This window comes from Pinus tabuliformis, chromosome 6 (assembly GCF_031772625.1).
Source record: "Pinus tabuliformis cultivar Carrire ecotype Pingquan chromosome 6, CPIR1, whole genome shotgun sequence".
NCBI lineage: Eukaryota > Viridiplantae > Streptophyta > Pinopsida > Pinales > Pinaceae > Pinus > Pinus tabuliformis.
In genome coordinates, this window is record NC_142292.1 from 667,848,641 (window position 1) to 667,863,446 (window position 14,806).

Sequence of the window (14,806 nt, forward strand, 5' to 3'; positions counted from 1 at the left end):
ATTTGATGATTAATTTTTAAAATAATAATGTTATTATATTTTTAATTGGAACAAGAATTTACAGAGAATTGAGGCTTTGTGAGTTGAATTGTGATCAACGCTCAAACTACTCATGTTTTATGTGATAGATCTAGAAGAATAAGCTTATCACAATTTTTGGAGAATTAGTATTACACCAACTACAACTATTTCATAAATGCCACAAAAGCAAAGCTTGAACCCACACATGTAGAAAAATGAATTGTTCACCAAACTATTACAACTAAGATCCTTTGACAAGTTTTTAAATAATTATTAATGAAATATCATGAGAATGGACTTTAATTTTTTTGTTTTATTATTAAATCTTTAAATGATTATCAATTACAATTTATGTTTAGTATTTACTAGGTATTCTAAAGTGATCATGATGTGGGATTTTTTTATAAATATTAATAATGTGATCAAATTAATTTTGGGGTTTAAGGTATAATTTGAGCTCATCCTTTTAGTATTATTAAAAAAAATATTAAAGACCATTCAAGATGATGACTAGAAATTTATTTACTTACGAATCACAATTTGATTATCTAAGTGGCCAAGTTTTATATGTGAAATATAATCTAGTTGCAAAATAAAACATTAAGATAACTTTGAGTATTATAAACTTTTTCATATTTTGTAAAAAATAATAGTATGATAACTTTGAGTATTATAAACTTTTTTATATGTTGTAAAAAAAATTAGTATTTTGGAATGAATATTTTTTCATTAAAATACAACATTTAAAAAAAATATTCCATTTTAAAAATAACAAGATTGATTATAACTTAAATGTTGACCGTTACATTAATAAAAATAAAAGCTAAATTATTATTAATAATAAAAAAACCACACTATCTAATTGAAAATAACAAGATTGATTATAACTTAAATGTTGACCGTTACATTAATAAAAATAAAAGCTAAATTATTATTAATAATAAAAAAAACCACACTATCTCATTGTTAATTAGTAATTTATAAAAATACATATTTTTATTACTACTAACTAAAACAATCACTTAATTTAAAATAGACTCACTATCAAACACTTACTCACGTTTATTTACAACCTAACCACATCTATTCATATTTCCTCACATACCCATATCTAATGGAAAAATTCATCATCTAACCATTCTCTTATTTTAAAAATATTATTATACTTTTATATCATTATATTTATTATCTAATATTTATAAGATTTTCTTTTCTTATAAGAATATTATTATATTTTTATAAAAATAATATTATACTTTTAAATCTATAATAATAATAAATTAAAGGCGATCGGACTGATCTCGCGCTCCTGAGAACCCTAGCGCGTGAGCGCACTTCCTTGGCCGCCATCAGAACTCTGGTTTGTGCCCCTCTCTTTCCAGATGGCCCCTCCGAAGGCTCCACTGAAGGAGATCGCTCAGCAGCTGGCTTTCTCAGCTCTTGTTAGCTCCTTGCCACCTCAACGAGCTCGCCCAGCCATTTCAAAATTCGTAAAAAAAATAGAAGGATTACAAGAGGTTTCCCTTCCTCCTACTCTGCCTAGAATGGCCACACTTGCTTTGGTCCAAAAGAGTCTGATAGGGCAATTCACTGGTCTTTGGCCCTCACCTAAAACTGTTCAGAGGTGGGTGGAAAGAAATTGGTCAGACAAAATTCAAGGGAAAATTGCTACTAGATTTTGTGGGAAGGGTTACTTCACCTTCCACTTCGAGACAAAGAATGACAAGGATCTGATATTTCGCAATGGGCCATATTTTATGGACTCCAGAGGTCTGTACTTAAACAAGTGGACGCCAGATTTCGATCCAGAGCTTGATATTCCTAATGCGGTTCCTGTTTGGGTTCGCCTCCCCCATCTCCCATTACACTGCTGGGGAGATGAATCTGTGCGAGCCATCGGAAATGCAGTCGGCAAATATATTGACAGAAGCGAGCCAAGAGACAACATGCAAGCATGTGCCCGTATCTGCGTCGAGGTCGACCTGGGCAAAGGACTTCCAGAAGCCATCAAGATCAAAGTCGATGAATGGTCGCACATACAACAGCTCGATTACGAACAGATCCCCTTCAAGTGTAAGGTATGTCATGAGTATGGTCATTTTGCTAATCGTTGTACTAAGATCATTAATGTGGATAATAATACTCAAGAACAGCAATGGGAAGTGGTAAAAAAAAAAATCAGCCCCTAGTCCCTCTTTACCCAATGAACCTAGTCCCTCCTCTCATAAAACCTCTGCCCAAATCCCATCTCCTCCGCCTTCCCCTCCTCATCAATCTCAATCCCCTAGATTTGGAAAATCCCTTCAATCTCCTCCATCCTCCAACCCCTTCCATGTTCTTTCCCTCCCTGAAGATGACCCTACTCCTTCGAACCCTCCTGATCATCCCTCTTCCCCTCACTCTATGACTGCCCTTCCTCCCCTCTTAATTGAACCCCTCCCCCCTAGAATCACCCGATGTAACTCCAAGGACCAGGGATCTTCCTTTGATGGCCAAAATAAGCCGGGGAGAAAGACGTCAAAACAGCATAGGGATGAAGACGCGCAGAAAGACATAGCCCTTGGTCTGCAGAATCCAATAGAATCTTACATTCAGGGCACAAAAGATCAAGAAGTAGCAAGCAGAGACAAGGGAGGCAGAGCACCTCCTCGAACCACAGTTCTGAAATGATTAAAATTCTTTCTTGGAATAGTAGGGGACTTGGGAAACCCTCCAAAATCAATGCTCTAAAAGATCTTATAGTGTAGGAGAAACCATCCATCATATTACTACAGGAAACAAAGCAAAGAGAATCAGAAATCAACAAGATCATTGGAAAGTATAAATATTACAAAGGAAGCATATGTGAAGCTAGAGGAGCTTCTGGAGGAATTACCACCATCTAGAACCAAAATGATTGGCACAGTGAAGCTGAGCTAATCGATCAGCATTGGATAAAAACAGTTCTGAGAAATAATATCAGCAATCAACAGATTGTCATCTTTAATGTATATGTTCCCAATCATTACAGGGATAAAGAAATCTGTTGGGAAGCTCTTAGTAATCACATTATGGAAGAAGACAATAGCAACATCATAGTAGGCGGCGACTTCAACTTAATTCTGCATGCTAATGAAAAGCGAGGGGGGAATTTTCTGCCAGATCCTTTCAGGAACCAAATGGAAAATATAATGCACACTGGTGATTTGATAGATATAGCTCCAAAAAATCGCAAGTTCACATGGAGCAATCGTAGGCTGGGCAGCCACAATATCATGGAGAGGCTGGATCGATTCTTGGTTAATATCTCCCTCCTGTCAACCTTCTCAACTGTAAACTCCGCCATTTTACCCTTTGCCGTTTCAGACCACTATCCAATCACACTCGCATTGGATACTCACTGCGCCCTTGGTCCGCTTCCATTTAAATACAATCATATTTGGAGCGATCATCAAGCTGCCCGAAACATCATCCAGCTCACCTGGGGACAGCATATTGAAGGCTCCCCAGGCTACATATGGGAGAATAAATTAAAGAATGTGCAAAAAGCGCTTAGATACTGGGCCAAATCGCACTATAAGGAGCCAGAAAAGGAAAAACATGAGCTAAAACTTCAAATTGTTGAACTTCAATGCACAATAGAACAAAAGGAATACTGCCATAACAAAAAAAATCCAAGAAGAAGAGCTGTACAATAAATTGAGCAAAATTAAAAGGCAGGAGGAAGAAAAGTGGCGTATCAAATCAAGGCAAATATGGCTGGAAAGTGGGGACAAGAATACCTCCTTCTTTCATAAACAAGCCACTGCAAGACAAGTCAGAAACACCATAACTGCCATTACGGACAGCACAGGGACTCAACATGTGGAACAAACAGATATCAAAGAAGCAGCCGCAACACATTTTAAGGACCTTTTAACCGAAGCACAGGAGGAAGAATCTTATGATGATTTGCTACAACATTTGCATTCTAAAGTCACAGATGATCTGAATAAAAACCTGACAGCAGAAATAAAAGAGGAAGAAATAGTTGAAGCAATCTGGAGCCTCCAGCCCAACAAGGCACCTGGACCGGATGGATTCCCAATTTGTTTTTACAGGGACTACTGGGAGTTGATAAAGAAGGACCTCATAAAATACATCAAGTGGATCCAAAAAAAAGGCAAAATAGGTGGATATACAAATTCTACCCACTTGGTCCTCATTCCTAAGGAGAACCGCCCATCCAATTTCTCTCGCTTCAGGCCTATATCTTTATGAAATTCATCATACAAAATTTTCACTAAAATCATAGCCTCTTGGCTCAAACCTCTTCTACCGATGCTAATCTCAGAAAACCAAGGAGGTTTTATGGCTAATAGAAAAATTTCAGACTCTATTCTTCTAGTTCAAGAGGCCATACACTCAAGTCATGCAAGGAATGAGAAAGGCTTCAAAAATGACAAAACTGTGGATTCTCCGGTCAATTATTCAAAAGGCTTCATTCTGAAACTAGATCTGGCCAATGCCTTTGACCGGGTAAGGCATTCTTTTTTATTCGCAGTTATTCAAAGGATGGGCTTCTCACCTCTCCTTATTAATGTCATAAGAGCCTGCATCTCTGGGCCTTGGATCGCCCCCCTCATCAATAGAAGACCCGAACCCTCCTTTCAATCCTCAAGAGGACTAAGGCAAGGTTACCCCTTATCCCCTTATCTCTTCATCCTCATGGCAGAATCATTTAGCTGCGCCCTTGACCAAAAGAGGCATTCAGGCCTCATTACGGGCATCAAGTTTGAAGATGGCATTAAAAATATAAATCACTCTCAATTTGCCGATGACACCCTTCTGCTAGGGGGGCCGACCACCATTATTGCAAGAAGATTCAAGTCCCTGCTCGACAAGTTTATGAGATGTTCAGGAGGTCAAATAAATCACCTTAAAAGCTGTATTTATGGATGGAATGCTTCATCCCAAATGATACATAGCATTGCCAACATTTTTGGTGTCCCTTGCAAGTTAAATTGGGACTGTTTCAGTTACTTGGAAATGTCGGTAACCATAGGGAAAGCAAAGACTGGAGTCTGGGACTTAACGCTAGACAAAATGAAAAGGAAAGTTCAGAAATGGGGAACTCTGAGGCTCAATCCAACTAGGCGACAGGTTCTTCTAAAATCAGGTCTCTCCTCCCTCCCCTTATATCAGTTTTCTCTGGCCCAAGCTCCAACTTCATTCCACCAAAAAATGGATAGCATCCTCAGATTTTTTCTATGGCAAGGGGGCAAGAATGAAAAGAAAAAATACAACCTAGTAAATTGGAAACAGGTCATTCAAAGTCCAGAGAATGGAGGTCTTGGCATCAGGTCCCCATCTCTTATGAATTTAGCATTTGGTGGGAAATTGATTTGGAGACTACTGGACAATCAAACTGCATGGTGGAAAAAAGTCCTAGAATCAAAATATCTTAATCAGTCAAGAATGCAAATTCTCACTTCTGAGATCCCCAACAGACACTATACAAAGATATGGAAACTTTGTAAAAAAGCCATCGCCTTCATGGCGCAAAATGTTTCCAAAGTGCCAAAAGGAGGTGAAACGGTGAACTTTGGTTCAGACAAAATCATGGGGAACCCTCCCATAAACAGTCTTCCAGGTATGGATCCTATAATTCATTATCTTCAAAGTAAAGGCATATCTAACCTGAGTCAAATCTCTCAATGGAATGTTTCATCTAATGCCTGGGTTCAATGGGAATTTCCATCCATACCCCACCATCTTAAAGGTAGCTTTGATTCTCTTTGCAATTGTCTGCACAGTATTGCACCCACCATTAAAGGTGAAACGAATGAGTTTCGTTGGCACCCTTCAGGAACAAATTATTCCATCAAAGCAGGATACAACTATTTGAGTAAGGAACACTCCACTGTTGTTTGGGCTCACGGGAAGATTTTAAAAAGAGCTGAAGCAATTCCAAAGATCAAATTTTTCATGTGGACACTTCTGCATGGTAAACTTCTAACTGCAGAGAACCTCAGGAAAAGAGGCATTGTTGGACCCTCTAGGTGTCCCAACTGTCAAGCTGCGGAGGAATCCATACAGCACTTATTTATCTCTTGTCCCTTTGCAGCCTCATGCTGGAACAACATCATCCCCTCTGCACCCCCTATTTGGAATTCCCAACATTCTATTGATGAAGCCTTAAATAACTGGAGGAGAAATTATCCTTGGCAATCAGCGAAGCAAAATCCAGCTAAAAGAGTTTGGAACGCCATTCCTTTTGCTCTTCTGTGGCGCATATGGATCGCTCGAAATAGTATGATCTTCCGAGATAAAACAACTACAATCAGGCACATTCTCATTAAAGCATCAAGCCTTGCCTCGGAAACTATAGCATCTAAGATAACAAAGAAAATCGATCCCGTCAGCCTATGGGCAGAGGAGCGAAATTTTATTTGGAATCTTATAGACAGGACCAGCAACATTTCAACAACAAAGATCAGTAAGTTCAGAGGCAAAGCCGACAACCCTGAATGGAAAATCCGCCTCACAAAAGACGAGTTCAGTAAATGGCTCCTTTCAAAGAAATCTCACTCTTTATTCTTTGACGGAGCTTCTAAATCTAATCCGGGAGTTGCCGACGCAGGGGGCATCATTCTTGATCCTTTAGGCGCACCTGTGTCCTCCTTTGAATGGGGTTTGGGAAATCTAAGCAACAACCGAGCTGAAGCTCTGGGTCTTTACCAAGGTATCTTACAGCTTCAGAACCAAGGGATCAACAAAGCCCTCATTTTTGGCGACTCGACTATAATAATCAGTTTAATGAATAGCAACACACAAGCATCCAATATTTTTCTCCATCAAATCATCAGTCGTTGTAAAAATCTGCTGTCTCAGGACTTGGAGTACCATTTCTTACATGTCCTACGCTCCAACAACCAAGAAGCGGATAAGAGAGCTAGCCAGGCCAGCTCTCGGGAAAAAGGAAACCTCTTATGCAATCAAGCGAGCCTGCACCAATTCATCCCCTGATTCACATGATTACCCCAAATCGCCTCTCTCCAAAGAACTGTGCCTCTACCATCGAGGACTCTGACCAAATCCAATACACTTTTGATTCCCTCTACAGCAAATCTCTGTCTGTGCAGTTGAATCTCATTCTTGAAGATTTTGAAACAGCAAATTGGATTTTAATCAGCAGAACTCGTGATCTCCGACAGCCATCCCGAGGCCTCCAATGCCTGACATATCAGCCATATCACCATTGACTAGATGTACTGCAAAACCAGTCTGCTGTTGTCCCAATTCATAAGAGTCTATACTTGTTCTAGGAACTTACAAGCGAACAGTAAAGGCATTTTTGTGTATTGCCATAATGAAATACAGTCACAAGCTACTACTGTGATTTCATCTATTGTAAAATCAAAGCTTAGTCTCCTCCAACTTTTTTGAATATATCAAGCAACAGATTTTGTAAAAAAAAAATTATATATATTATACTTTTAAATCATTATATTACTTATATAGATTAGTTATTTTTTAATTAAAAAAATTGATTGAAGATAACATTTCGTTTGTAAGCCAAGACACGAAAGCTATTAAATATAGCTATCATTTTGAAAATTTCCATAATTTGAAAACCAACCAAACTAATCGTTGTTGTAAGAGTAAGTCTAAAGGTAAAGGTAGATTAATGAAAATGTTATTTGAATAATGTTGAGCCACTCGGTGGAAATGCGCGGCATTTGAAGAATTTTGTGCTAAAATATGTTATGCGAAAATCGTGCCAATCCGTCGAATTATTTAAGCTTAAAATAAGATGTGATTTTAATGATGTAATCTTATATATATTCACCCTATATTTATAAAAGTGTTCAAATTTTTAATAATTTTATAATTTCTATATAAAATTAAAAAAAATAAAATGATTTTATTATTGAATTGAGGCTTCTCTGATCCATAACATTTATAAGAAGAGTTTCGTCGCTAGTGCGGTTCATTGTCACGACAAGTTGAGGAGTCAGATCATCACTGCAAAATAAATAGCAATGCAGATCTTCCAAACTGCTAAGTTGACTAGGTTGACCATCAACCGCTATATAAACCATTAGATTATATAATATTAAAATGTTAATAAGTCAAAGGTAATAACTTCTAATAATAAAATAATATTCTAAATTTAGTGAATAATTTTCTTCTAATAACTAATTATAATCTATTATATATTAGAATGTTATATTTATTTAATTAAAATATTTTCCTTAGCTTATTAAATTAATTTATTTAATTCATTTTTTTATTTATTTAATTATATAAATACTAGGGATATGTGAAGTGGTTTTATTTTTATTATATATTAGAATGTTATAATATTAATTTTATTTATATATTAAATCACTTAATTCTAATTTATTTAATCAATTGAATTGCAAAAGATAAGAAAAAAGGGGGTTTATATATCAGAATGTCATTCTATTTTTTGTTAATTTATTTAATCATTTAAACCATAAGTAGAGGGTTTTTAATAATAAGGATTTAATGGGATTAATAAAGTATTATAAAGTATAGGTTAAAATTAATTTTTATTAATTTTTATTTTATTCATATGGTCAAGGTAGAAGCTTAATAACAAATAATATTAAGAAAACTTTGATAAGAAAATAGTAATAAACATAAAAATAAAAATTAGAACGAGGGATGGATTTTAAATACAAGAAGGACAAGAACATGACAATTAGTAAAAAACTTAAACCAAAGGAGAAACCTTAGGAGGATGGAAAAGGCAACTCTAAGGAGAAGGAACAGGGAAAGAAAAGGGGGAAACCTAGAAAACTAAAAAAGGGGGGGAAGGGGGAACGGAAGGTAAGACTAAGAAGAAAGGGCAGGGATCCAGCAACTACTGATCTTTCAGCAGTCATCTCTATTGAGATTGTTAGGCTTTTTTACAATTTCAATTGCCTCCCTAACATTGAAATTGAAAAAAGGCCTAACAATCTCAATAGAGATGAGAGCTGGAAGATCAATAGTTGCTGGATCCCTGCCCTTTCTTCTTAGTCTTACCTTTCGTTCCCCCTTACCCCATTCCCCTCTCCCCCTCCCTTTTTTAGTTTTTGAGGTTTCCCCCTTTTTTTCCCTGTTCCTTCTCCTTAGAGTTGCCTTTAAGGTTGCTCCTTTGGTTTAAGTTTTTTACTAATTGTCCGATTCTTGTATTTAAAATCTGTCTCTAATTTTTATTTTTATATTTATTACTATTTCTTAGTCAAAATTTTCTTAATATTATTTGTTATTAAGCTTGTACCTTCAACATATGAATAAAATAAAAATTAATTTTAACCTATACTCTATAATAATTTTCCAAAAATGTCTTTATTTTGAAAAGTCGATATGATAACATCTGTACCTTTCAAATTTGATAATGTAAGGAAAGAAGGAAAGTTCGGTCGAGAGTGAGACAGGAGGGACGCAAGAATAACATCAATCAAATCAAAGTTCCAATCACATGGGTTTGAATTTGAATCCGGAGGGAGAAACCCAACGAAAAGTCACGGGCTTCACAGTTATTCACTCGTTTGAGAATGGGACAAGGAGATGCCATAATTGACTCTATTCCAATCACATCGGTTTGAATTTGAATACAAAGACGCCAATAGAAAATTCTCTGAGCTTCATAGAGATTCGCGATGCATTCACAAAGCAGACGATCTGTCTCCACGCGCTTTCAATACTAGTCCACAGTGCGCACTGACGCAGTAAAGTGATCTTCATACCCTGATGATATTCATGTAAGGATTGAAGAGGTAGTAAAAATTACAGGGATTTCGTCTCATTGTTAATGAAATAGCCTGTATATAGCCTGTATATCAATCCTGGTATCGGCACACTCTTGCTTCTGTGTAAACTTTCCCAGGCTGACACAAGTAACCTTCACTGGGAGCACAGTGCCTGTCTTCTTCGCACACGCACATTCCTTCCAGTGCACACCCATCTGCTTTTTCCTCCATTGATCCGCGCTGCAGTAATATTCTATCCGTCAAGTCGCTGGAGAACAGTCCATCCGGATCGTATTTTTTCATGACATGTAAGAATTTCCCAAGGTTGGGATACTTGGCTCCGGCGCCTATAAAAGCGATGTTTCTGTTCTTGGCCCAGTGCGGGACGGCCCCGTGCTTGAAGAAGGCCATCTGCTCAACCTCCTCCCACACATCCTGCTTCAGCCTCGGGCTCGATCCGTTCTTTGCTCGGTAGTAGTTGAAGTCGATCACCACTGAGTAGTCGGAGTGCCCCAAATATGCGCTCGAGCTCTTGAGGAAGCGTATCAGAAAACCATTGTAAAGATCCATTCCGCAAAAACTGTTAGGCTCCAGATCCCGCAGCTTCTTTACGTCTAAAATGAAGTCCCTGATCTTTGAAAGGTTGAAAACAGCCGTGGTCTCGTAGAAGAACAAACCTTTGAATCTGGGATCCCAAGGGCAGGCGTCCAGTAGATCCGCGGGGGAAGATTTGTAGCACGATCCGGATGTCTGCATCCGGTTCTGAAAACCCACCACTGGGTATCCCGTGAACATGAATCCATTGTTCTTTAATCCGTTAGCAAAAGCGAGCTTGGATTCGACAATGAGTTTGGCCTCCTTGCACTTTGCGTCGCTGTTTTTCGTTTTCTCGAGCATGTTCTCTGCAACGGATCAAACATAGCGCAGTGAGTTACGAATCACCAACAGAATTAGATTTGATAAGCATTTTACTCGGATCCATCACATAAGTAGTTTTAAGTAGTTTAAGTGCTCCTAACCATGGACTGTGGTTTATTTTCTGGATGTAAGTGATTCATTTTCGAATCATACCTGGTGGTGATGGAAAGGCAGGAGAGGAAAACACAATTTATATATATTCACTGAGATGTTGTTCTGGTTTTTTTGGCTTCATACATTCCAGAATGATCCAACCTGGGGAGCATTTTATGGAGTTCTAGGGAGGGTAAAGGTTTTTTTTGGCGCAATTAAAGACCAATTCGCATCAATTTTGGTGTGAAATAAGATGGTGGAAAAGGCCTAAAAAAGCTTGGGAAGTGTACATTTTTGTACGTCTGAGCAGTGGAATAGGAGAAACTTTTGGTTTTGAAATATGAAACATTCAAAGACATCAGAGAAAGTTATGATAAGATCTTAGCATCAGAAGGTTAGGCCAGCTTATCATCAATTTGAATCTGAATCAGGAAAAAATTAAATTGCAAAAACTGAAAAACAAAAAATTAATAGCCTCATAAACTATTTTTAATCTAGTGGACTTTCAAATATCATTTCATTTCATTTCTTACTAAACATAAAATTTCCCAAACTCCAACTAACTTGACTCAACTCTAATTAACTTATTCATAAACTCACACTAAATTAAACTTTTCCAAATATAAACTGAACTCACACTTACTAAACTCTCTCTGTATTGTACGCATACCAATAATTTTTATTTCTATCAAATAGTTCAATCATTTATTATTTCTATCAAATAGTTCAAAGCATCAAACACATAAATCCAGTAAAAAAAATCATCATAATTCGAAAAAACTATCATATTTCAAATCACAGAAACCTCTATCCTGAAACAATCAAATTTATTTGTTTGTTTGGCTAGAGAAGCGGTAGAGGTACCAGTAGCTCTCAGGGCTGCCGTGACAGTAGTGGAAACCTTCTGAAAGCCGACGAAATCGTTGAAGCCATTCCCGGGCGTGGTGACCGGGACGCGATTATCGATTCTGTGGACGACTCGACGCTGCGATGAATACCATGTCAGGTCTCCGAATTCGTTAGCTGCTGCAAAAGGCAGAATTTCCTCTTCCAGATTTATATCGTCCTTCACCAAGTTGGTTACAGAGCGTTTAAATTGGGGCTCCAATGTCAAGGTCACCTGTACATATTTGAAAAGCAATAATCAGTCTTCTCAATTAACACAGAGATTAAGGTTGTATTAGGCTGGAGAGTATAGAAACTAAGGCTGTATTATACAAGAGTATAATGACAGTCTGAAATCTCCGTTAACTTACCTTTGATATGACTCCCAGGACTCCTAGAGACACCATGGCCGCATTGAGATCTGGATCTCCTTGGTTGAGCGTAATGACCTTCGCATACCCTTCCTGTGGTAACGCTGGAATGACTAGGCGCATTGAAAGCACGTAGTCGTGCACTGCTCCGCCTCTGCGCCACAGGGAGGTCCCATGAGAGCCCGTAGTCAGCAGCCCGCCCAAGCTGACGCCTTCCCAATAGGGCGCTGCCACCAGAGCCAAACCCGACGCAGCTACCGCGTCGAGGAGGTCTCTCAACCCGACACCGCTGTCTGCAGTGACAGTCATGGAGGCCTTGTCCACCGTGATCTCTTTGTTGTATCTTTGAGTGCTGATCAGAGTCCCGGCACCGTCTCCCGATCCGGGGCAGGCGAACTTGGGAATGGTGTGGGAGGAGGCGGTGACCACCTTCATTTTCAGCTTCTTCCTCACACAGGCGGCAACCGCATGTAAAATCTCGTCTTCTGTGGAAGGGTAGACGACCATGGAAGCGGCTCTGCAGGGGATTCTGTCGGGCCAAGTGCCAAAGGCATTAGAAATCGTACAGGAGGAGGCAGAATTGTTGCAGGTAAGGGGTGGAGGAGGTGGAACGCAGGTGCCCAAAAGAGGAAAGGCAATCCAGATGCATGAACAATGAAGAAAAATAATGTGGAACTGGACTTTCATGGTCTGCATATCGATTATCGAAAAGAATTAAAGGGGCGAGAGAGAATATTGTAAGAATGAGGGCAGCAATTGGAGTCCATGAGTATGATATAGAAGTAGTGGGGTGCATGGTTGGATTTTGACGACCAAAAGTTGATCTCACCATCTCACAGTATACTTTATATTTTCTTTTGTCAAAACGTCCATTTGACGTTTCAAAAAAATCGGAAAATGTCATTATCACAACCTGCTACCCACTACTTCACTCTCCATTCTTACCACGAACTGTCCACCTCTACCATCTGACCTGCAATTTGACATTTACAGACTGAATTTGTCATTTTACAGACTGTTTTTTTTTTGTTTTTTTAAATGCAGGGGATGGTTAAGGGAAATTTGGAAACTCAGAAAATATATATGATTTCTTTTAATTGTATATTTACATTGTAAGTATCTGTCATAAATTTTAATGAATAGTTTAAATTTTAATGGATGGTTTATAGACAAAGGTCAAATTAAACCATTTATTTAATTGCAGCACTAATTTCTTGTCATTATTCTTTGGTTGATCGGATCTCCTCGAAATGATATTATTACAGAGGGAATACTGAAAAAGATATGAGTAACACTATTAGAATCTATTTTCTAATTGTACGCTATTGATATACATTTTATAAAAAAATTATGTTGTTTTTAAAAATTTTAAATTTAAGAAAATATTTTTTATTTATCTTTATATAAAATTTGAGTTTATTGTATATGTATATTTTTTATAACAATAATCTCTCTTTTCATCCATCATCTCTTTCCTAAAAAATCTTTAGGATTACTATTAGTACCATTACTATTAATAAGCTAAGCTTTCATTCATGAAATTAATTATTAATATGCTTCCAATTTAATGTAAATACTCTATATAAATTGTAAGGTGTAATGATGGGAATATAAAATTATTTATGTTTATGAATTATCTTGTGGCAGTTCAGTTTTATTCGCTTTATGAGAATTAGCTTTCCGTGGTTGAAAGTAATTGAGAATCCCATTTTATGAGAATTAATGGTCTATTGTCCAAAGTAGCTGAAATTAGATTTTATCATTATAAATTAGATAAGGAGATGTGTATTTTTTTGGAAAATACTATTGCATTTGTAGGAGAATATTGGCTAGATAATTTAAGCTGTAGACAATTTGAAAACACATTTTCAAGAGTCTATTAAGTAAAAAAATTGTATTTGTATCGTATTTATTAGTAATTTTATTTCTTTCTATATGATTGAAAGAGCTATGGCTGATCCTAGACTGCATCTTTAGAGGTTTAAAAAAAATGTATTTCTTATTTCTACATTGATCTCTACATGAAATAAACAATTATAAATAATCATGCATACCTTAAATGACCTGCAAAGATATAAAAATTGAACTCTATAATCATATAATTTTTAAGATATTGATTAATAGCTAGTGTTTTTATAAACACCTATTTTTAAGAATATATTGGGATTAACATATATGTCATATTATTGTAGTCTTTAATTGGAAATGAAATCTTAGAGAGTTATGGTTTTCAAGAACTACTCGAACTTTAGATATTTTTTTTGGTGCTATCAAGTTAGACTAGTGAGTTATTATGCTTTCTTCTTCCAAAAATAATTACTTTCAAACCTACTTCCATTTTGTTATTAAAATAAAAATTACATATAACAAAAAAAAATTAAACTTACCAATCTACATAAATTTCAAAATAATATATATTTAATAAACAAAAAAAAATTATCAAATTTCCAATTAACAAGCCATATAAATTTGAAATTATAATCCTATCATCCACGATCAAACTTTGTACACAACTTTCACTTGCTATAACTTGTGGACTGTTGCAACACTAAGCTATATGTTAATTGTATTCATGTGTTTTTGGGTGGTCAATGGGAAAAATTGCAATCGCTCAGAGGCTTGACTGTGGAGAATGGCCTACTCTTCACGACCGTATTCAAGACTTTCTCAAACAGGTAACTCGGAATGCTCGTGAAATCTTAACGTTTGTCGCGTTGCTACCAATAGATATAAAATATAGTAATTTAATAATCTAAATCAATTTTTAACATTATTATTTTAAAGTTTGATTAA

General features: G+C 36.7%; 2 protein-coding genes across 2 annotated transcripts; one reads left to right on the forward strand and one right to left on the reverse strand.

The window, feature by feature from the left end:
- Positions 1-1,403: 1,403 nt before the first annotated feature.
- LOC149260391 (uncharacterized) lies at positions 1,404-4,260 on the forward strand. The gene is made up of 2 exons (XM_089458657.1): positions 1,404-2,099; positions 3,643-4,260. Exons 1-2 carry the CDS (start codon positions 1,404-1,406, stop codon positions 4,258-4,260), a joined length of 1,314 nt encoding a protein of 437 aa, XP_089314783.1.
- A 5,185-nt stretch (positions 4,261-9,445) lies between these two features.
- On the reverse strand, positions 9,446-12,773 carry LOC149260392 (L-gulonolactone oxidase 3-like). The gene is made up of 3 exons (XM_089379976.1): positions 12,014-12,773; positions 11,622-11,877; positions 9,446-10,648 (listed from the first exon to the last, which is right to left on the reverse strand). Exons 1-3 carry the CDS (start codon positions 12,707-12,709, stop codon positions 9,837-9,839), a joined length of 1,764 nt encoding a protein of 587 aa, XP_089236102.1. The 5' UTR covers positions 12,710-12,773; the 3' UTR covers positions 9,446-9,836.
- Positions 12,774-14,806: the final 2,033 nt, after the last annotated feature.